General features: G+C 40.8%; 1 protein-coding gene across 1 annotated transcript in view; it reads right to left on the bottom strand.

Moving 5' to 3' along the window:
* Positions 1–24,488, bottom strand: part of castor2 (cytosolic arginine sensor for mTORC1 subunit 2) — a 48,451-nt gene that overhangs the window by 10,274 nt on the left and 13,689 nt on the right. The window contains exons 2-4 of the mRNA XM_047051878.1: positions 19,608–19,678; positions 10,313–10,506; positions 6,819–6,951 (exon numbers count right to left, since the gene is read on the bottom strand). Of these exons, the coding sequence (XP_046907834.1) occupies positions 6,819–6,951; positions 10,313–10,506; positions 19,608–19,678 (398 nt within the window). The remainder of the gene's footprint in view (positions 1–6,818; positions 6,952–10,312; positions 10,507–19,607; positions 19,679–24,488) is intronic.

Below are 24,488 nucleotides of genomic sequence, written 5' to 3'. Positions count from 1 at the left end.
TAAAGAGAAGAAAAGAAAGACTGTCAGCAGACAGTATCATGAAAGCTACCTGTCTTATGGCTTCACCTGGACCGGGGATGTCAACTGCCTCCATCCCGAGTGCGTAATCTGTCGGGAGAAGTTGGCTAATGCTAACATGGTGCCAAGTAAATTGAAGAGGCACTTGGAAACCAAACATCCCTTTCATGTTGAGAGAAACTTGGCCTTCTTTAAAAGAGCGAAGGATCTGAACCAGAGGCAGCAAGACCATTTGTTGAATTGTGTAAAAGTGTCTGATAAGGCTATGGAGGCAAGTTATATGCTAGCGGAGCTTATTGCAAAGCAGAAAAAACCACACACAATAGCGGAGACTCATCCGCTCATCCTCCCCGCTTTAAAAAAAATTGCAGGTGTCATGCTGGGTCCAGATGCCGCAAATGCCTTATCAAAAGTGCCTTCGTCAGATAATACAGTTAAAAGAAGGATCGATGACATGTCAGATGACATAGAACAACAGTTGACGGAGAAACTGCAGGTCAGCGGCACATTTTCTCTACAGGTGGACGAGTCAACTGACATAAGTGGGGCTGCCCAACTCCTGGCAAACGTCAGATATGTTGATGGTGATTCAATCAAAGAGACTTTTTTTTTCTGTAAAGAAGTGGAAAGCCACACAACAGGGGAAGAGGTATTCAGGGTAACTAATGACTATTTAAAAGAGAAAGGTCTGACCTGGGAAATGTGTGTCAGTCTTTGTACAGATGGTGCAGCATGCATGACGGGGAGAGTGAGAGGTGTTATTGCCAAGGTGAAAGAACAAAACCCAAATAATGTGACAAACCACGGTATTTTACATCTCGAGGCATTAGTTGCCAAAACCATGCCCCCGGAGTTGGCTGAGGTGCTGGATCAATCTGTGCAGGTGGTGAATTACATAAAATCAAGGCCATTAAAGTCTCGGCTATTCTCCCAACTGTGCGCTGAGATGGGAGCTGACCACCAAAGCCTACTCCTCCACACAGAGGTACGTTGGCTGTCACGGGGAAAAGTCCTGTCCCGTCTTTATGAGCTGCGAGAAGAGGTTTTGGAGTTTTCGAAGGAACACCCTGTCCCTCATAAGGACAAGCTCGCCGATCAGAGGTGGGGCGCCAAGCTGGCTTACTTTGCAGATATTTTTGGGCATCTCAACGAGTTAAACACCAAGCTTCAGGGCAGGAATGAGAACATTCTATCGTCCACAGACAAGATTCGGGGGTTTATGGGCAAGCTTATCCTGTGGCAGGAGGCTTTGCAACAGGGTTCCATGGAGATGTTCCCACTGGCATCAGCCGCGCCACAGGCTGCTAGGGAGCGCGCTTTATTTGCTGAACACCTTCAGAAATTAAAAGAGAGGTTTGAGCGCTACTTTCCACGTGTGGCCGACATCGAGGACTTTGACTGGATTCGAGCCCCATTCAATCAGGAATCCTCAACACAAAAGCTCATTTTGAGGGAAAGAGAGGAATGTGCAGAGCTCCGGATGGACCGCACAATGAAACTCAAATTTAGTGAGCTCCCACTGGATCAGTTTTGGTTGGCTTCTGCATCAGAGTACCCAACTATCTCCCGCCACGCGATTGAACAACTTCTTCTTTTTCCCACTACCTACCTGTGTGAGTTGGCATTCTCTACTCTAGTTTACATGAGGAGCAACAGGAGGTCACGCCTCTCCGTTGAACAGGACTTGCGAGTGGCCCTCTCTTCAGTACCACCAAGAATTAAAAAAATCTGCGAGCAACGACAGGCACATGTTTCTCACTAGCTTGTAAGCAGGCAAAATAGCAAATGTTAAATAGCAAATGTACAATATAAAATGTTTAAATGCTGATTCAAATATACATTAGTTGTAAGTTTACAAACTTTTAAATTAATTATAGAATTAGTTTGTCAGTAAATATTTAATAAGTAGTAATATAGTTTTTTGACTAATTGTATTTGGCATTAGTTGTAAAAAAAAAAAAGAGGCCATAATAAGTTAAGTTGCCCAGTTGCCCATAATGCGTGTCTATTTAAATGACCATATATGGAAATCACGTTGGTCACATGACTCTACTCCGCACGTTACAAATGTTTTTGGTTTGCTTTACGGCACATTCGGATGGAGTGGCAGCTTGGTCCGGGCACTTTTGCACTTTCTTTGTCTTTAAAGGTTTTTATAGTGTGGTACCCTTGTATATAGGTCACTTCAGTCATACATGGAAGTCACGTTGTATGCCCAGTGAAACACCGTCATTGTTGGCCTCACAAGGGCTAGTTCCCTGTATAATGTATCATTCAAATGGTACTACAGAGTTATGTATTAATTTCTGAGCTATGCATGACACCTGCATTTTGTATATTTTCTGTTTGTGCTTTACCACATACACCCACCAACACCTCAATGAATTCATTGTTTTTACAAGTATTTAATACAAAGAGTTATGATTCTACTGGATATCCAAGTCTCCCTTTTTTTCTTCATTCTAATTGGACCCTCAGCGATGGCACCTTTCCCCATAACATCAGTAAATAAAAATAAACGTTTACAGAGTGATAACACATGTTATAGAGGCGCTTTGCACAGATATGAATACAGGTGTGCCTTGAGATTTTGACATGCCTTTTGGTGTGCCTTGGGCACAAAAAGTTTGAAAACCACTGAGTTAGGGTACTTAAAGTATGTTCTAAAGGGCAGAAATATGCTGCCAATTAATAATTGACGTAACAACTTATTGTAAATGGTCAGTAGCCTAGCCCTATCGTTCAAGGTACTCAAAAGCATGTACACTGTCGGCTTCATTTGATCTTGATAGGCTAAGCATTCTGTAGCAAATAATAACAATATACCCACTATTAATAAAAACTACTTCAGCATAATAATGCACCTAAAATACAAACGTGAGCAAGGGCAGCAATCGCTATTGAATCAACAGACATGACATGCAATTATGCTAGCAGGGGAAGAATACAAACAACGAAAATCACCAGTTAACCTCTTCTGAAACCTGTTAAATGTGCCTAAAAATGCCTAAACCTTTTTTTTTGTGGCTGCATCAATACGATAAGCCCATCATTAGTAAAGTAAAAAAAAAAATTTTGCAATATCATCCAGTTCTGTGTTAATTTATTTTGTCACCATAACGTCAGCATTGCCCTCTGCCCCCAGTTACATGACATTGTTTGTATTCTCACACCGGTGCACTGCGAGTGAAGGAGAGGGAAAACCAGGGAAAACCCTTCCACTTCCACGTCACTTTTTGAAGTAATGGAGATAATGACAAATGCCCTGTGAATAGTTAAATAAATACATATCTATCTCAAATAATGTGCAGCATCAGTTTGTAACATTTGCATCACGTCACACTACCTTGCCTTATATTAACGTATAATCATGCTACATTACATGAACCAAAGCTAAGTAATACCAGAGAATATGGGAAGAACTGCCACTCTCGGGAAACTTCCGGCTTCTGAACTGGTTGCAGTTCCACTCTGGTTCCATATGAGGGCGCTCACCAGTGAGTGCAGAATTAATGGAGGTTTATGGAGCTATACCCCTCAAAATCCACGTTTCTCAGGATATCATTTTTTGTCAAGTAATTTGAATGTTGCATTCAAAAGAGGAGGCAAAGAAAATACACACTGCTGGGTGTCACTTTTTTGTTCTAAAAAGCCTTTTAAAATGTCAATGACATCATACAATCAGCATTCATTATAAGAATGCTAGCGTGTTATGGGCAATGACTCACCCTGTAAGAATTCGAAAATACATAAGTACTCGTTCATTCAACTTTCAACCTATATTCCATGTTGAACTTGCAAATACTAAAATAAAATCTGAGATTTCTCAACGACAATCAGGCAAAAGACAAATTTAGCCGTCTAGCTCCATAGACTCCCATTCATTTTGCACTAATTGCCATATGCCGGCGATCACCCGCAGTGGAACTCAAATTCAGTACAATTGGGCTTAATAGTGAGTGGACAGGCTGTCCGTAGACGGGCTCTGATATAAGCTATAGTTCAAAATCACGCACCAATGAAAACTTGCTTGGATCATGACAAAATTAGAATGTTAATTCGGGCTTCGATCCAAATTGTTATTGCGTCCGGGTCTGGATCCGGACCGGAGTCCACCCATTGAGTACCCCTGGTCTAAACTAATTGGCATATTTATTTTAAATTTCTCGCTAGTTATTGAGCTGAGAAAAGGAGGTGGACCCGAAAGATCCGGTGCCAGATTTTCTGGCGGTATTCCTAGCTACATTCAGGCCAACTTTCTAAACTTTTGATTCAATGCGTTTGCTACCGGCGTTCCACTAAGACCAGAATTATTTGGCAGTTCATTAAGGCCGAATTATACTACTCTGTTTCATGGAGACGGACACAGGGAACACCTTCTCCGAGCCCTCTACGTGCACCTCCTAATTTTCCTGACTATCTGTCCGCCAGTCCGTTCTTTTACGGCTACCCCTTGGCTGTGATTGGTCCGTATTAAGAACCGCTTGCGACAGGGGCGGGGTTGCCGTGACCAACACGACAAACAGAATCCTTTGACCGCCATTGCTGTACGTTTTTAAAATTCATATTTCAGCTAAACAGTACATGTAAATCAGCATCTGAATTAAAATGTGACGAGAAATGGGCAGTGTAGTTGCTGAAAATGTGCTTATTTTATTGATGAAACGGCTAATTTGTAAATTTGCTCCGACTTTTCGAGAACGTAGCTAGCATTGCAGTGCAGCGCCACCTGCTCTTCTGGCGGTGAATTGTTTTCAGCACCCACAGCCTTCGGAGTACTATATATTCAACAAATCCGTCCAACTCTGTCTGTCTGTCCGTAACGGAGTTGGAGTAGTATAATTCGGCCTTTAGTTGTGGCATATTGTATCAATTTGCCAAATTTCAAAACCCTTTACCCATGACTTCATGAGAAATTACAATAATAATAATTATACCAACAGCTGCTGTAGTTTTCCTCCCGACGGAGGAATCCTAAATATCCCACCCCCTCCCTCAAAGCCACACGAACGTGCTGCCTGACAACTGCCGGGAGGTAGTTAGACAAGTAGCTTGTCATTGCATTCAGTCAAAATGCCATCCAATCATTTGTGCCGGTCCAACCTTGATGATTGGTTGTGTTTCTTTGTCCTGCAACGCCCACAGATATCGGATGGATTTTATTTTATTGTCAAACCTTTAGATTTATTTGTCTGTCTGTCCGTAATGGAGTCGGAGTAGTATTAAAAAAATAGTTTTCTGACAAGCGTTGCTATCGGTATATTTCTGTCGTTTATAACTGCAATTGTGCCACTATGCCGTTGTGGTGGAGCTGTATCAAGATCAGTGCACCGAAAAAGGCGCTGCCAAAATAGCGTTTTTTCCCTTAGCACCCTGATTTTTCATGGTAGTTCAAACAGGTGAATATTGTGTCTTTTGGATCCAAGCCAGTCCGGTTTCATGAAAAGGTTTCCTAAATGAACGTTACATCTCATCAGTTTAGTGTATTCAGCTTTGTTTTGTTTAAAAAGGTTAGCTAGCTAGCTGCATAAAATGAAAAACATTAGTGCGTTGACTTAAAGACGCTAACTAGTTTCTTTAACATCTTACGATCATAAATATTTCAGCACTCAAGATTGTAATAAATGATTGAGAACACTATTACAAGTCATGCACAGTATGTATCAGAATAGCCTAGCAGAGAGTTTCTTAAGGCATGATTGTTCAAAAAAGAAAGAAGGTTAAGATACTTGTGCGCAAAAGATAGGCCTATTCTATAGAGATACGTGATGAAATGTGGCTATCAATGGACCAGACCAGGAGGCCTTGGACTACAAGGAGTTCACGAAGAGATTTTATAAAACAAAAAATAGGAGGCTAAAATGTTCTGCCTCCTGCCCTCTGGTTGTGAACTGTGTAAGGGAAAAAAATGGCTATTATATTATTTATTAGTATATATTATAATATATATACATATATAATATATATTAGTATATATATATATAATATTTATTTTAAATTATTTATTTAACGTGATTGTCATTTTATTTAATGATAATTATTAGAGCGAATTATTGCTACTTGTAAACATTTTTGCTTGAGCCAGTTGAAGGCATGCAGATGATCAGGATGTGATCACCTCTGCAACATTTTGAGCGAGGAAAAACCCTTTTTTATTATTCTGTCTTTTTTGCATCTCTTGATTAATGCCAGGAATCTCTGTGGGTGTACAAATTAGAATGGGTTTAGTTTCCATCGAGTAGCTTGAGAACCGGGCTCTCTGCAAAGTTCATATTTCGCAGGTGTCATACGAGACCTTCGCTCTCAACTCTCGGCCATGTTGAGTTGACTGAGCTTCACAAAGTTAGCTCTCGCGAGCCGAAAAAATAAGGATATACAGAGGAAACAGGCATACGACAGAAACAATAGGTTTATGGGGGGGGGGGGGGGGGGGGGGGGGGGGGGGGGGGGGCGGCACCCCCAGAACAGGTGCTGTATGGTGAATAAGGCCTACAATTATGACAACTGGCTCACCCATTGTGCATGTAATGACTTCTGCCACTGAGAAGAACTGTCATCACTAGCTGCATCACGGGCACTGCACTATCTATCTATAATTTCCAGAAATCTGTAATGTAATTTCCCGACATCATCGCGAGCATGTTGCCCTATCTATAAGTTCAGGAGTCTGTGTGTTTGTGCCACCAATTTTATCAAGGGCACTGTCTATAGTTCAAGTAAGTATTTGTGTTTCACTGGCATCTTAACCGACTGCATCACGGGCACTCTGCACTAGTTGCATTTAATTAGACAATCCCTACCAAGCTTTGGCTTGACAAAACCATTGGTGACTCCAAGGCTGTGAGCAGCAACTGTCTCTCCGTTGACAACCCTCAGCAAGGTGAACTCGGCAGACAGGGTGTGCATTACCATGGCCAAGTCCCTCTCTCGAACCTGAGGGCAACAAGATCACAATAAAAAAGGTGCAGAAATTAGCCTAGGTTCTATGACAACATCGTTGGAAACAGTACAATACGATGAAGCAAGTGCATTAACAGGAAACACTAAACAAAAGGGTGAGAAATTGTTCAATTACATAAACTAACCTCACATTTGTACTTCACAGTTTGTGACTTGAAAGAGTACAGGACAGAAACAATAGACTCCTAACAGCTAGCAGACTCAAAACACAAAAGAACAAAGGGCTTTTGCAAAATGTTCATCTGAACACTCCTGAGCAAGGTCCAAAACTATAGCTGAGAATTTGATGCACCTTTTGGCCAATAACCTCAAAGGCAAAGTGATGATCAATGTCGTAAATTTCAGAAAACACAATCACATTTCATTAGCCATCTTTATGCCTTCAGTTTACTGTAATTCTATTGTAAAGCTAAAGTGTGGTAATTCCCCAAAACCTCTGAGAGCCTGACATAAAGAAGTCATCTTTAGGTGATGAAGTTGTTTGGATGTGAGACTGATTTTCTATCCACAGGGGCCATTTTGATCCCTCCATACCTGTATTTGACTTGAATTGCCTGTGTCAACGTGAAAGTCTCCCCAAGAAAAGTCATACTCGGAGCCTTCTGGGTGGGTTAACTCTCTAACTCTGAGTGCCTTTAGGGCAGGTACCAACTGTTTACATTATGCAAATGAGTATGATTGATAGAAAGGCCTCCCTCAACTGGCCTGTCTCAGACTCTTTGCAATGCAATCAGATACAGTGTGATGGAAAGACACAAAGACAGAAGGAACATGGAGCAAGCAAAGCAAAACAACATGATAAATAAACATAAAAATTTGTGGTGGGCCGTTATCGGCGTTAACGTGCTGCGTTAACGTGAGACTTATCGGGCGATTTAAAAAAATATCGCCGTTAATCTATTCTCAAAGTTGGGTTGGGAGCTGGGTCTGTACTATGCAAGTGTGACGGCCTCCTTAGCCGTCAAGTGGCTACACCTGGGCCCGGTGGTTTCCTCATCTTTAAGAGGACGTCAGAAGAGAGAGACAACCCTTCCGTTTGTCCGCAGCGCGCTTTTGTTTTGAGTTGTGGCAACCTTTTGACTTTTGTTAATACACCTTTCAACACTGCTTGCTATCTATCATGAGACACTCACACCCATGTACACCACTGACTTACTGACTTGCATACCTCATGTCTAGTTATGTTAAATTAGTATTCTTTAATAAATTACCACAGCATTTGTCCTCGCGCCTGTGTTCCCCTTTGTTCTGTCGCAACCCCCGAGCCGGGTTAGTGACACAAGCTATGATGACTTACACCTTGATATTTTAGTGCGGATGTATACCTAGCCAAATTGCACTGTAGGGGGCGAGAACGAGTCTTCGAACCTGTGTGTATGCCTTGTGTCGGAAATGATCACATCAAACGTGACATGCTAACATTGATGCAGCTATGAAGCCGCCGGGTTTGCACCTTGTGCAATGCGGAATTATTTTACTGTAGCGCAAAGCATCCCTTAGCTAAGATGCCGGGCAAAGCACTTATGTAGGGCAGGGGAAGAGTCGTCGTCAAACTACTATGTTTGAGTGCAACCGAGGCAAGCCCGTCAGCACAGCTCTATCAGCCAAGCTAAACAGTAAACCGTTCATCACGACCTCTTATGTAGGCCTACAGTTCAAAATGCATGTTTAATTGAATAAACAGTTAGTAAACACAGGTACATCTTATTGAACATAATTTATTTTCATCACCAATTATCATAGTAGAACAGCTTTCTCAAGCAGTTTGTGATGCATTTTGGAAACAGGAGATGAGCCCCTGGTCTAATGCGCTAGCCTGGTCCTAACCAGACTCTCGTACATTTCATTTGTACAAAGAGTCTGGCCTCGCTCCATTGACAAGCGTTGACTTCCTTGTAGGCGGGTACTGTTGAAGTTTAAAACTATTGGATCTGCCCAGAGCCACTCTGATCTGCCATAACCAATCGCTAGCGTTTGCCTTAGACAATTCCTTCACCACTACAGAGCTAGTTGCCGTGGCTGGAAAATCAAACTGTTCCCGAACCCCGTGTGGAGGAGGGCCACAACATCATCGCCACTAACAAAACTCAGAAAAACGTGTTCTTGCTCTGGCTTTAGTTTATAGATATTCGGCAGTGTTGCCACAACGGACCGAATGGCTTCGCTGGCATCTTTCTCCGCCGCCATTACGGAACTACAACACAAACTAGCGCACGACATCAACGTCATCGTTCTCAGCCACTCTCTCTGATCTCTGATTGGCCAGTTAAAAATTAACCTGCAAAATCTGACTTACGTACTGAACGGCCAGACCGAGTACAGAAGCAAAATCAAAATTGAGCGGAAGTACGTAGGATGGCAGAGCCAGGCTACTAATGCGCCACCTGGCTTGAGAAACCCGTTCTCAAAGACCTACTTTTAGTCATTATTTGGGTAGCACACATATTCTGAATGCCTTTGGCGGATTTCAAAAGAGCCATTTTAATCTAGATTAATCTAAATTAATTCCAAGATTACAGTGAGATTAATCTAGATTTAAAAAAATTATCTATGCCCACCACTAATAAAAAATATAGCAGAAATTAAATAAATTGAAGAGACATAAATCAGGTTGAAAGTGAGAGCGATGCAGGTTGTTTCCTGTTCATGTATTATGTTGCCAGTTATTAGGCTGTGTCTGGGGGCAGCTGGCAAGGAGAGACTAGTGGCTGTGAAAATTACCGGGAAGTTCAGCAAGAGGCTGAGCCCGGCCTGATCCTCTTTACATAACTACCGCCAGATTATCAACATCTCTACAGTTTGTTTTTTCCCTGTTCTTTTTCATTTCCATTAACAAGCTCCTGTTAGTAAATGAGACCATGTATGTTGTTTTTTCCTATTACTGGAGTAATAAAAAGACTCCCTATGGCCAAAAGGGCCTGGAATGAAAATGGACTGGTGTGATTAAGCAACTTCCACAAAATGAAAAGACTCACAGCCCACAGCAAGATTGGGAACCTGGGAGGTACAGTATTGCCACTGTTGTTGCCTTTTCAGGTCTAGTGTGATGGGGAAAAAGTTATAGGCAACAAAAGTATATTGTTTGTCTTCCATGCCACTGCATGTCTGTATTCAAATAATCCATTCCTACAATATGTGCAGCTATATTGCATCAACTCCTTCTTGACTTGTTTGAAAGTAACATCTGCCAGATATTTACTGATACTCACGGTATCGAATGACTGCACCTCAAACATGGCTTCAAATTAAATGTGACTGAACATCAGTAATATGAGGTCAGAAAGGTGCAGATATGAAGAAATGATACATACAATAAAGTATGTCTTGAACTCACCAGGATGAAGTCTGTCTGATAGGTGGATAGCATGAACACAGAGATATTGTGGTCAGCTAGGGGTGCAATGACAGACTTGGCTATTTTTGTGACTCCAATAGGTTGAGAGTTTGTGGCGCTCCCGCCCCCAGACACCACGTTAAGAGCCAACCACGTGGCCTCTGCGACACTGAGGTGTTCTGTCTCAGGAAGTTCTGAAAGAGGTCAGGAGAGTGAAGTTAGAGTGGACACAATTAAATTGGTCAATGGTCTCCTGAGCAGCAAATTAATCTCCTAACGCCAGTGTTGGACTTTCATTGCCCCTTATTTTCCAGTTGACCATATTCTGCTGCACAGGATGAGGTATTGTCTTGCTATCTCTCTAATAATGACAGGAATCTGTGTCTGTATGTGTGTGTGTATTTGTCTATGTATTAGAATGGGTTTAGTTTTCAGTGAGTATCTCAATAACCGGGCACTATGCAAAGTTCATATTTCGCATGTGTCCTTTTTATAAGTTCCGGATTGACGTTGTTTGGATAAGCATTTTCAAAAATGCTCGCAAGTCTCGGCCATGTTGAGTTGACAGCACTAAGCTAGCTCTCGCGAGCCAAAAATATATGGATATAGAAACAATATTATTTATGTCAGTGCGATAAAGAAAATCCAAGACTATTTTACTGATGAAATACATTTGCATTACATTTATTCATTTAGCAGACACTTTTATCCAAGGCGACTTCCAAGAGAGAGATTTACAAAGTGCATAGGTCACTGATAATAATAACAAGATAGCCCCAAAGCATTGCGGGTAGCCAAAACAAGAAGCACACATTGTGAACAACCAAAAAATAAGTGCCAAAGGGAAGAACCATAACAGGGTATATGCAGGAATCCTGAAGTTAATTTCAATACCTTTTTAAGACTTTTTGAAGACCTTGTCAAAATATTTTAAGACCTCATCGCCACTTCAAGTTCTAATCTGCAAAAAACCTTAAACTTAATAAACAGTTGTAGTTTTCAAATAAATCTATAGAGCACAACCATACAACAGAACTCAGATAAGCCTGGATGAAACAAAGATCAAAATAGTAAATTAAAGAACAAAAGTCAAGGTTTATAGAAATATTTGAATGTTTGGGTTCAGTGAGCGGTGATTCACCGGAGTATTGATACACCAGGGGGATTCCAGGTAGCGGGTTAAGTGAAAACTTTGAGTTGTTTAACCCTGAAAAGAGGCATACTCCGAGTTCCACGTTCCAGAAAGAGAGGTAACGAAACCTTTTGGTAAGTTTCCATGGTAACTTACTCAGTGAAACTAACCTGCTCTCTAGCAGGTTTTCCATGCAAAACTCTGCATTTCTACCGATTCCCTCCCACTTTATGAACCCGATAGCTTTGGCAGACACGGCATATCATTTCCTTTTTCAGCCGAGCGATCTCGAACTAAATTTATTTTGCTTAGTTATACGCTGGGAGACGATTTTAAGATAGCGATTTGATGTGCTTTAATTCCCTGATGAATACCTAAGTTAACGTTACCGTTTCCCGTCACAATCTGTAATTTATTTTGGCAACATTCTCATCCCTTGGGCCTTCGTCGCTAGTGTTACATGCCGTGGACATGTACTCAGAATTGACCAAATGCTTTTGGGCACTGAAATAAATTCAAATAATTGAAATTATATTTGATATTCTTTATTACCTACAAATAGACATCACAATAAGTAGCCTAGCCTATCTCTATCGGCTATTCCTACAATTTACATGATTCATATGATTCCTACAATTTACATGTAGCCTACCATCCTGAAACAGTCCTTGTTTCAGCAAATCTATTTCAACATTGTAGGGGGTCAATATTGGCCAAACAACCTAAACTAATTCCCCTATGGTTTGAAGGAAGTTGGGAAACTGAACAGTGTATTAACATTAACCAAATAATGCCAATAACAATGGAATTACAGTTATTTGACTATTTTGATTTTTGGGTTAAATCATAGCAAGAATGGTCAAATTAAGGTTAAATAATTTGTATCATATTGCAAATGAATTTTTTTTCCATATTTTTTCAGGTGTGCAAACTCATCAGGGATGAAAAAGGTAACAAGGATCCAAACCCCCTCGGGGGTCCGGGGCATGCTCCTCGGGGAATATATTATTCAAAAAAACATGATATATGTATGCATAGTCAGTGAACACTGAAATGAATGAGGATTATAGGTCACATGACCAAAACGCTATTGAAGTTTGAAGGTTTATTTTGAATAAAGAATAGAGATGAAAATGAACAAAATAAAGGCTTTGCAGCATGAATGCATACATCTTCAACAGTTTAACATTATTTTGACACTCGTAGTTCATGTTGTTGAGAAGCTATTGACTTTTGAAACGTGTAATTTGTTGATGGTCCCTAAACATACGCGTTGTTTAGGCATTGGCTTAGCGGCCGGTCGTAGCGGTGCTAACACCGGTTAAAATAACAAAACACTGGGCGTCCGAATATCTGTTGAAATCCAACTTCAAACCAACTTTACCACGGTCATTCACCTAAAATACAATACAATCATCTCTGTCCATGACTGCACCTTTAGCTTGCTCTGGGTAGCCCCACACAGGTATAGCAGAACTGCCCGCAATATAGTTAGGCTACGTCATTATCTCCAAAATAGCATTTTGTGGCCACGAATTAGAATTTCGTCACCACAAATTTCGGAAGTCATGTCTGTATGGCGTGAAATTAGTGCCAGGAGAGCGAGCTCTGTAAAAACGATTTGTAACTTGCAAAAAAAAAAAAATGGTGTACTTGCAAAAAAGATTTGTATACTTGCACAATCGATTTGTAACTTGCAAAAAAGATTTGTGTACTTGTGAAAAAAAGTTGTGTCTCCGTAGAAGAAGGCGGGGACACTCCCAAAACCATCTAAGCCAATCAAATATAGCCATTTCTGTGTCTAGTATCATTGGACATTTTTGTCTGTCTATCACACATGACCTAGGTCGTAGTAAGTCTAATAGTTTTTTAATGTAAATATGTATACGGATAAACAACCAGTCATTAAACCTACCATTAGTTGGACAATGTGCAGCTAAATGGCAGGGAACTGGCGCGAAGTATAGTGGTTTTTATTCGAAATGTATTATTTACTGCCAGTGTAACAGTTATCTGGGTTCAGATTAAATTCCACTAAATTGGCAGAACTACGCCACCTGCTGTTCAAATGTGTACCTGCTCAGTAGCTGTAGCGCAGCATTTAATTCCTCATACATTTACATTTATTCATTTAGCAGACGCTTTTATCCAAAGCGAATTCCAAGAGAGAGCTTTACAAAGTGCATACATCACTGATAATAACAACAAGATAGCCCCAAAGCATTGCGGGTAGCCAAAAACAAGAAGCACACATTGTGAACAACCAAAAAATAAGTGCCAAAAGGAAGAACTATAAGAGCACGTAGTTAAGCAAGTTACAATTAAACAACATGAATCTCTAAGTGCAAGGGTACCTGTAGAAAAAGCAAGCGGAGGATTTTCAGAAAGGTAACATGTAGTGAATGCTTGTGGAGGACAATATAATGTAAATAACGTGAAAAGTATTTAAAAGTTGACCCAGTTGTTAGGTCCAAAATTGTCAAATTGTTCATTGGACACACAATTCTGTTTTTGCAAGAACACAATTTTTTATTTTTTCCCAAGTACACAAATCTTTTTTGCAAGTTACAAATCGTTTTTACAGAGCTCGCTCTCCTGGCACTAATTTCACGCCTATGTCTGGGGCTCTGGGAGTTACAGACCCGAAGACTCGAAATGAAAAGCGTGCGTGTCATGTTGACATTGGTTGGCCAAACAACAAGCTTGAAAAAAAATACTCATGACAGTTTGCGTTCGCAGACTAGGCTACTTGGAGGAACCCCTTTTTTTTTTTGCAGATCTACACAAATCAAACAAATGACTTTTTTATTTTGTATCAAAAACTGCGAATTTCGCCGAAAGGCGACGACTTTGCACCCGTTTTTGTTGTTGTTGTTACGTGCATTGCATACAATTTATATAGGCCTATGAAAATGTGCACATTTAGAACATAGTTTCAAGGACTACATCGACCATTTGAATTCACATCTAAAGGAATAGTGAAATTTCTCTGAGACAGTGCATTGCAGTCCCTGCATTGTCATCAAGTTGAGACTCCATCCAGTAACTCCATATTTTACCATATGAGAGGTGGGGGCAGCCTTACAAGATCAGCCTTTATTCTTCTGCCCTATGTACACCATCTCTTGGTCAAAATAGAAATTCAATTATTAATATTCATATAGGTTATTGTTCCTACAATTAACATCACCTGTGACCATGCATCCTCTCGTAACTGCGTCTTGAGCCTTCTCTTGAAGGTGGAGAGACAGTCTGTGTCTCTGATGGAGGTGGGGAGTTGATTCCACCACTGGGGGGCCAGGCAGGAGAAGAGCTTGTGTTGGGACCGGGCGGTCTTGAGCGGTGGGACCACCAGGCGGTTGTCTGAAGAAGACCGTAGGTGACGGGTGGGGGTGTAAGGTTGCAGGAGAGACTTGATGTAGTCGGGTGCAGTCCCGTTCACTGCTCGGAAGGTCAGTACCAGGGTCTTGAATCTGATACGGGCGTTGATGGGTAGCCAGTGGAGAGAGATGAGGAACGGGGTAACATGGGTGCGTCTGGGTAGATTGTAGACCAGGCGGGCCGCTGCGTTCTGAATCCTCTGAAGAGGGCGGGTTGCACATGCTGGGAGACCAGAGAGTTGCAGTAGTCCAACTTGGAGAGGACACATTGGCCTTGAGACACACGCAGTTCAACCATTTCACACACTCTCAATCTCAAGCTGAAAAGGCAACACCAACCAAGTAGCCCTGTTAACGTTGTAAACAATAAGGGATGAGAGTGAAGCGACATAGCCGTGAAAACTGGGGGGGGGCGGTCATTATGTAATCAGTGGCATAAAATTGTGACTGAAAATTACAATTGACATGTGTGCAATAATATCGTTTATCGCAATTGATTTTGGTGCAATATATTGCACAAGAACAAGCTGTTATCGTGACAGCCCTACTTGCCACATAGTCCGATAGCCGAATAGTTGCCCTGGTCTACGCAGCTCTGTAAGGATGGCACGTCTCACCTCATGAACAGTTTTTCCTTCTGTACAACCCTGCTTCTCTCAAACGTGACTTCAAAGTGCGTATACTCATCCTGATGTTGTGATATAGCGAAGAAACACTCAGCCATACATGAAATCGTACATGAAATGAATAGACTCATAGACCAATGTTTTGGGTCAACGCGTATTTTGATCGTATTGTCTGGGTTAGCAGCGACGTTCTTAGTATTAATTTGTTATATGTGGTGTCAGAAGGAACTGTGATATCGTGGTAATCAGTGGCGGATCTAAGGGGTGGCAATTTTTTTTATGCATTTGCAGACGCTTTTATCCAAAGGACTTCCAAGAGAGAGCTTTACAAAAGTGCATCATAACAACGAGATAGCCCCAAACATTGTGGGTAGCCCAAACATGAAGCATACATTGTGAAAAAACTGTCCTAAAAGGAAGAACCATAAGAGCATGTAGTGAAACAAGTTACAATTAAACAACATGATCCTCAATCTTCCCATGGAAAAATATTATTTGTACATTACAGAACATTTCAATAAATAATATTAATGTTTAATTTAAACTACAATGTTGTAGCCTAATCATTTACCATAGGGAGTACTGTACCCCCAGTGTTTCCCACAGATTAGAAATCTAGTTGTGGCGGGGAGGGGGGTGGGGGTTGTCAGACCAGGGGGGGGGGGGGTTGTTATGATTCCTTCGTTAATAATTTGTTACACAGTTAATTTGTTAATAATTTGTTACTTTAAAGATTAATCCAAAATGATTCACACCTTCACAAAATTAACAACGACTAACATATCATTTCTGCATTATGCATGTAGCAACGCTAGTGCTAAACAACTATTTAACTGGTCGGCTCCATGACGCCGGGTAAGTAGCTAGCTCCTGAGACTTCTCACCAAATGAACGAAGGGGAACCTTCGAGTAAGGTACCTCGCGAAAAGTAGCCTCAACTTTCCTCGACTTTTAGCTACGGCACCAATGCTGAAGGCTCGCTGATATAACTGTCGGTCTTACTAGAACGGCGTATGTATGCATTGTTGCTAACGTGTGCTGACGTTGTGACTGTGTGCTTATGTGAGAAAGACGCATGAGTGACAGAGATGGAGGGAGAGCAGGGGAAAGGAAATGCAGCTGAACGAATACGTTGCGTGTTTTAACCTAAATAGCGATAAAAACATTTTTTACGAAACGCAAAATGTGGCGGTCGGTGTTGATTCTGTGGCGCAACACCACTAATTAGTCTATGTGTGGGAAACACCCCCTACTTTGGGTTTAATTCGCCTCCAGGAGGCCACCCAACAACTTCTTTCTGCCACCCCATTGCCACCCCGAATGAAAATCTCTAGATCCACCCTGGTGGTAAATACGGCTATTGAAAATCTCAACTCGAATCGCTTGGATCGCTACCCACAATGCACCACACAAGCGATTCGCCTGGCTCCATTGAAAATGAATGGAAAGCATGTCGTTATTCGCATCGCGTCGCTGCAGTGGACACGCACCGTGGTTCCAATCCAAAGAACACAAGATGCCTAAAGTACCTGGATGTGTCCTTGATCCTCCCCTTTTAATCGAACATGCATCGGTTGGTGACTTAACCAGCGAGAATGCATCGTATATCCCACAACTCACTGCAAAATGCCAGGAGAGCTGGAAAAACTTAACTGTGTTTTCACTTTTCTTATTTAGGCACAGTGCATCTGGAAAGTTATTTTCCCCTCAAACAATACCCCATACTGATGTTTGCAAATCTATAAAAAATACATTTATGAAAGAGTCACAAGTGCTCACAGCCTTTGCGATGACACTCAAAATTGAGCTCAGGTGCATCCTATTTCCACTGATCATCCTTGAGATGTTTCTACAATTTGATGGGAGTCCACCCGGGGTAAATTCAGTTGATTGCACATGATTTGGAAAGGCGCACACCTGTCTATATAAAGTCCCACAGTTGACAGTGGATGTCAGAGCACAAACCAAGCGATGAAGTCCAAGGACTTGAACATCTCTGGAGAGATCTGAAAATGGCTGTGGATCAACGCTCTCCATCTAACCTGGTGGAGCTTAAGAGGTCCTGCAAAGAAAAATGGGAGAAACTGCCCAAAAATTTTCCCCCATTCCTCATTTCCCTTCACTAGCTACCCCTCATGGCCCGTATCAGATTCAAGACCCTGGTACTGACCTTCCGAGCGGTGAACGCGACTGCACCTGCATTTTTGGCCCATTTGGCCCACACCCACCGTGATTGGTCAGACACATTCTGCAGACAGTCCTCTTAAAATATGCGTGCATTCTATGATATGAGTTGCCTAGTGTTCTACGTTCATGTGATAGTTTTGGATCCTTCAAGAGGGGTTTCAAGACTTACCTATTGATCTTACACTTAACTAATTAATGATTTTTATGATTAGTATATTTATGGTATTTTGTATTTATTATTGATATTTAATATTGTATTGCCATTATTGTAATTATTTTGCTTAATATTGGCCTAGCAACTTTTAAAAACCGTTTACTGTTAACTTTAACTATTGTAAGATTCATATTTTGTCGCTTTGGACAAAACACACAGCCTCCCTCCCTGAGAGTCCCTGTTAATTTGCCTACTCCTTACCACGTCGTCAACTACTCTCTCTTCCATCTTTTCCTCACTCGCTCCCATGCCCCTGTCATGTCTCCTCCTCCTCTGGTTTTTCCCTGACCCTGTCAGTATGTTGTTTCTGCTTCTCTGAACCAGCCACCTCTCTTTCTTCCTCTACAGGTAATACTGATGTTGAGGCACGTCCAAAATGTTGGCACATTTTGAGGCATTCGCCTGTAGATTTTTTTATTTTTCTCCCGTAATTTTTCCGCACCTCCCTTGTGCTTTGGTGGTCGTTTGTGCATTTTAACTATGCTACCCCTCCAGCATAAGCATTAGCCTACTACAGATCTTGTCTCAGGGAGGTGATATAATGAATGCCACTGCATGTTTTAGATGTTTGCCTGCTTTAGCACACCTGATTCAAATGATTGGTCATCACCCGGCTTCCACAGAGCTTGATAACGACCCATTCATTTGAAACAGGTGTGCTGGAGCAGGGAAACATCTAAAACATGCAGGACAGTGGCCCTTGAGGACCAGGATTGGACACCCCTGAGGTCCTACACACTCTTGCACTTTTGAGGTTCATGTTGTTTAATTTGTCATTTGTTTAACTACATGCTCTTATGTTTCTTCTCATTGGTGCTTATTTGCTTTTCACAATGTATGCTTCATGTGCATGTTATATTTTTGTTTATATTTTTGCATATCTATTAAAAATGTAATTTTTTTATCACTTGGGGATATTGCATGTAGAATTGTGAGGACTATTTTTTTTAAATCCATTTTGGAAAAAGGCTGTAACATAACAAAATGTGGTATAAGCGCTGTGAGTACTTTCCGGATGCACTGTAACAGTACCTGTAAATCAGCATCTGAATAAAATGTGACGAGAAATGGGCAGAGTAGTTGCTGAACATTTGCTTCTTTTTTTTTTTTAAGAAAAAAATAAAAAACTTTTGACTAGTATACTTATACTTATACTTAGTATACTTGACTTATGACTATAGCTAGATAGCGTTATTCACTTCAATGCAGTGGAGCCGCAATAGTTAATGTTAGCCAGCTAAGTTAGAGCCTAGCATGAGCTACACAAAACAAAATTACCGTTAAAGGGACAGTTTATTAGCGTTGGCTAATTAATAGCTAACACTATGACAACAATCTCTGACAACAATCTTTTTGATGTGACAACTTTCATTCCAATGTATTTTCAGACATGTATGTACCTCTCACATTTTTTTGTTAATAAGGCTGTACCGCAAAAGAAAGTAGAATACTCTACAGTAGAATACCTGCGCCTGTTTCACAACACTTCTAGTATCCATGGTAACCAATGAGGGTCACCCTGGAAACCAGTATGTAATGATGTGGATTCAATCGCTCAACCAACCACAAACCAAACCAGTTACAGCTTGGCCACTGTTAACCCATAATGTAACGAGGAGAGCCGATGGGGTGAGATGTGGTGTGATAAAACCTTGGCAGCCAGTCAAGATACAATAAATTTATTGAAAGATTATGACCTACACATCAATGTGGTTGTATTTGAAATACATGTATAATCTATAAAAAAAATATACACCTTTGAAGCCTTCTTCATCCACGATAATGGTATAGTCCTCTGGAGTTTCAGTCAAACTGAAAAACTTGCATCTAGATAGGAAAGAGGAGGTTTAAAAGAAATACTGGTTAATATTAGTGAATAATTGTAAATCCAATCCATTTACAACAGTTTCTAATTCATCAATCAACTTATTTGAAATACAATCAACATATAACAGTGTTTCCCCAAGGATTTTTTTAGGGAGGGGGGTTGACCAAAATGTTACCTCCCAAGGCAGTGTGAGTCTGTGAGAAGATACTTGGCAGCGTGAACAGGTAGCCAAGCAGGAGAAGCCAACCGTATTCTATGCGTTTATTAGGGCATTTCATAGACTGTATATAGATGGACGACGCGTCTCCACTTCCTCCCACTGTACATAAATGAAATATCCTGGATACGGGTGCTGCCATATTGCGCTGAGATGTCATTTGGAGCCAGAGTCTGCGCAGCAGTGACCGGGTGGTGGAGCCAAGGTATCGAGGTCCCACCCCAACACAACTCCCCGACCCAATTGCGAGCACACACTAACCCCTTTTTATATTGTCAAATAACTCATTAAAAACAAACAAAAAAATTAGCACTTGAACAGACATCGGTGTGATAAGAATTACCTAAAATAACAGAAACCATCTTTGGGAAAAAATTATCTGACGTGCACCCCCAATTTGTGGGGGGGGGGCTTATATCCACACAGAGCAGCTCGCGAGGAGCGAATAGGCGAATTGACGCAAATGTTGTTGCTGCCAGTGGATCTAGTGTAGGCCTACTCATCGACAGATGATCAGGTGTTAATAACAAGGGCAACGTTGTGCTAACTTTAGTTGCAAATGAATCCAACTTTTGTATGTATGAAAACTGATGTATTTTACTTTACAAAAAAAAGCCTAATTCTATACAATTTGTCATACTCGGGGGGGGGGGGGGCGGGGGGGCACAGGAGTTATATTTAATCCCAATCCTCATCGCTACATAAAATAATACATAAAATTACACCTTACTGTTGTTCAGATCTAAATATCTGAGTGATACTGTATGTTGTGTTTCAGCTCTTCATAATATGAGTAATAAAAACAGTTGTCAATACCTTGCTGTCACTGGTATTGCAAGCATGAGAGCTGCTTTTGAATATTGTCACTCAATACAGAAGGCTATGCAAACATACACAAATGTATGAAACACTGAAGCTGGACATTTGCTTATTGTAATACTGATGGTGGAACATAGACTGGCATAGATTTTTGAGGCCATGATACTAAGGATTCTGAAAAGCAGATGATGTCTAATGCTTCTTGATAATTCTGCTGTGCATCCGCCCCTAAAGATTCTTCGATGGCCCACGTGCTCCAAACATCTGATGTTGTGCCATTACATCAACTCAGGTATCCATGCATGGTCTGATAAGGAGCGTTTAAAGTTTAAAGTTAAAGACAGGATAGGTACGTTTTGCAAACCTAACAATTTTTGCTGGAGAAAGGATTCAAACCGAAATATAGCTGCAAGCAGCAAAGGTAGATTCCTCCTTAAATAAACACTCATTGCTATGTTTTAAAACTGGAGGATTGACCTGAAGACTAGAAACCGTTCAGTCAGAAAAAAAACTATGCCTCTAACTGTTTTTGAACCTATAACCTTTCAGTTGTTTGCACAACATCTCATCCAATTGAGCCATTCCCAGACCAGGACATTTTTTGTTCAGTAACTGGATAATAAAATAATAAGTTTCTCCAAGGCAAGTATTGTCAGATTTGGTCCAAACTCAAATAACTGTAATTCAGTCATATTTTCACTTATCAAGGTTAAAATATGTGTTCACGGTACTTCAGGGGTGTGTCACCTTAAAACCTATTAGGTTTAAATTAAATAAAACAAACATTTGAAAACCATCATTCAAGATGACATTTGATTTAGTGACACATACATTTTGAGGCAATGTGGACAGTTACATAAATACACCCCTTTCAGCCATGTTGTATTTGATATAAGATTTCCCAGGTAACGTTTTGAAATACATAAATTCTACATATATGTATGACATTTCAAGTCAATTGGAAGAGAAGACAAATTTTGAAGGTTTTCCCAAACTATCACTGTACAGGAAAATCCATCATGGCAGACATTATGGGTCCTTGAGACTTTTTTGTTACTCATGAAAGATGAGGCATACACCAATTTTCAGAATAATTGGAGCGATGGGGTTGTAATGCCATCATTTTGAAAAGTGGACATTTGGGTGTGGCCTGATGTGGGCCATTCTTAAGGCCAAAATATACTACTCTTTTTTCACGGAGACAGACATATGGAACGATGTGGAACACCCTCTCCGAGCCCCTCGGAGTTCTGCGTGCACCTCCAGATTTTCCTGACTATCCGTCCGTCCATCATTTTACGGATACCCCTTGGCTGTGATTGGTCCGTATTAAGAACCGCTTGCGTCAGGGGCGGGGTTGCCGTGACCAACACGACGAACAGAATCCTTTGACCGCCATTGCATTGCTGATTGCATGTAAATCAGCATCTGAATTAAAATGTGACGAGAAATGGGCAGTGTAGTTGCTGAAAATTTGCTTATTTTATTGATGAAACGCCTAATTTGTAAATGTTCTCTGACTTTTCAATAACCTAGCTAGCATCGAAGTGCAGTGCCACCTACTCTTCTGGTGGTGAATTGTTTTCAGCACCCATAGCCTTTGGAGTACAATAAATTAAACTAATCCGTCCAACTCCGTCTGTCTGTCGGTAACGGAGTCGGAGTAGTATAATTCGGCCTTTAGTTGTGGCATGTTGTATCAATTTGCCAAATTTCAAAACCCTTTACCCATGAGTTCATGAGAAATTACAATAATAATTATTACAATTATACCAACAATTCTTATAGGTTTCCTCCCGACGGAGGAATCCTAAATATCCCACCCCCCCCCTCAAAGCCACGCGAAAGTGCTGCCTGACAACTGCCGGGAAGTAGTTAGACAAGTAGCTTGTGTAATCATTGCATTCAATCAAAATGCCATCCAATCATTTGTGCCGGTCCAACCTTGATGATTCGTTGTGTTTCTTTGTCCTGCAATGCCCACAGATATCGGATCAATTTTATTTTATTGTCAAACTTTTAGATTTATTTGTTTTATTAGTTGTTATAAAGCTTATTTGAGCAAATATGACAAAAGGTGGGAATATTGTCTGGATCTGGAAAACAAACAATTTGCACTGAAATGCTAAAAACTATTTCCAAACAAATGCAATAATTTTATGTTGACTGTTGACTTGTCTTATCAGAAATAAATTCAAACCATGTCTAAACAAAGAGTAGCCCAGGGGGTGTTCCATCAACGTCGATTAAGGAAAAGCGAGACTTATTTCGCCAAGTCTCACTTACTTTAGCGAGAGTTCCGTTCCATTAAGGTGGATTATTCTAGTTCTAGCTACGCAACCAAGGTTTGGAACTAGCCTGATCCGTGTCAGGCTAAAAGTCAAGCTAAACTGAAATGTGTTGCAAATAATTTCAAACAGGCGGAAACAGAATCTCAAAAGATAGTTCTGTCGAGTAAATTCACTTAAGCACTTAAGTCCTTGTTCGGAAACGTAAATTCAGACTTTTTGAAGTGCATACATGAATGAATAACGTGTTTAGGCCTACTTCATCTCCCAAAAATATATTAATTTAAATAAACAAGTTAAGAAATAATGTCACTTTATCCATTTCAAAAGCCATTGGTTAATTGACATAAAATAAGGCCTTAGAAACTAAGCAGAGCGTCAAGACAAGTTACAATCAATTATGGCGTATCCATTCTTTGACAACCCTGTGGTGGATGCAGGTGCTCAGATTATACAAAGAGCGTTTATCCCACCAGCCCCAAGGGTCTTCGGACAGAAATAATGCTTCCCTGACCAGTATATGTGGAAGAAGTATAGGTTCAGCAGGCCCAGCATAGTTTATCAGATAGATTCAATTGTAATTCTTAAAAAAAATGAATACATAAATATATATATATATATATATATATAAAATAACACTTTAGCAACTCTTAAGGATGGCAATGAACACATAAGAGCAGCCTACCATCCTTTGTAGAAAGTAATAGAGAGGAGAGTAGACTATAATAGTAGAAAGGAGGGTAGTAGACTGCAGTCTATGTAGGTAGGCCTAGACTATGTAGTCCGCTGGAATCACACACAAGGAAGCAAACCCACTGTAGCCATACCTTGACACTGTTCAGTCTGTCTGCATCTATGTCTAGTCTATGTCTTTGCATGTGGGACATTCATGAACGGGCAACTATGCCAGGAAATATGAAGGGCATACCTTGCTCCAAAGTAGTACCTGAATATTATCATCAGTTTTTTAGGTAATCTTGAAACACAAAGAATCAATGAGACTTTTTATTCAATTGTTTAAATTATTTTTATTGTTTAAAGTAGCCTATATGTTGACAAGCCTCTATATTACCTCTCCTCTGGCTTCCCCAATAGTATAGGTGCAATATACTGTCCCCATGGGTGTATACAGGCCCATTGGAAGACTCAGGGGGTAACTCCCTGGTGTCCCCATGGTTGAAAGTGTTTCTAAAATGCCCTCTAGAGTGGCAACAATTAGACCAAGTGCCCTACTGTCATTCACATTGTGAAATATGCTTGAGTGCATAGGATGCCCCATGCAATAAATGACAGTGCGCCCTCTATAAATGTAAAAACATGTCTTAATGAGTTCCTTTATAGTATAGAAAATGTGATGCAGTACCCTATAAGGTGCCCTTACAATGGCCTAAATTGGACTGTTCCCATGACCTTACTCCCAATGGAAAAGGTGCTGTTAAGCACCCTTTATACAGGGTCCCAAATGTTGCCCTTTCCAATGAAGAC

The sequence above is a fragment of the Hypomesus transpacificus genome, unplaced genomic scaffold, assembly GCF_021917145.1.
Source record: "Hypomesus transpacificus isolate Combined female unplaced genomic scaffold, fHypTra1 scaffold_185, whole genome shotgun sequence".
NCBI lineage: Eukaryota > Metazoa > Chordata > Actinopteri > Osmeriformes > Osmeridae > Hypomesus > Hypomesus transpacificus.
Note: the sequence above shows the minus strand (reverse complement) of the source record. Positions and strands in the feature narration are given on the sequence as shown.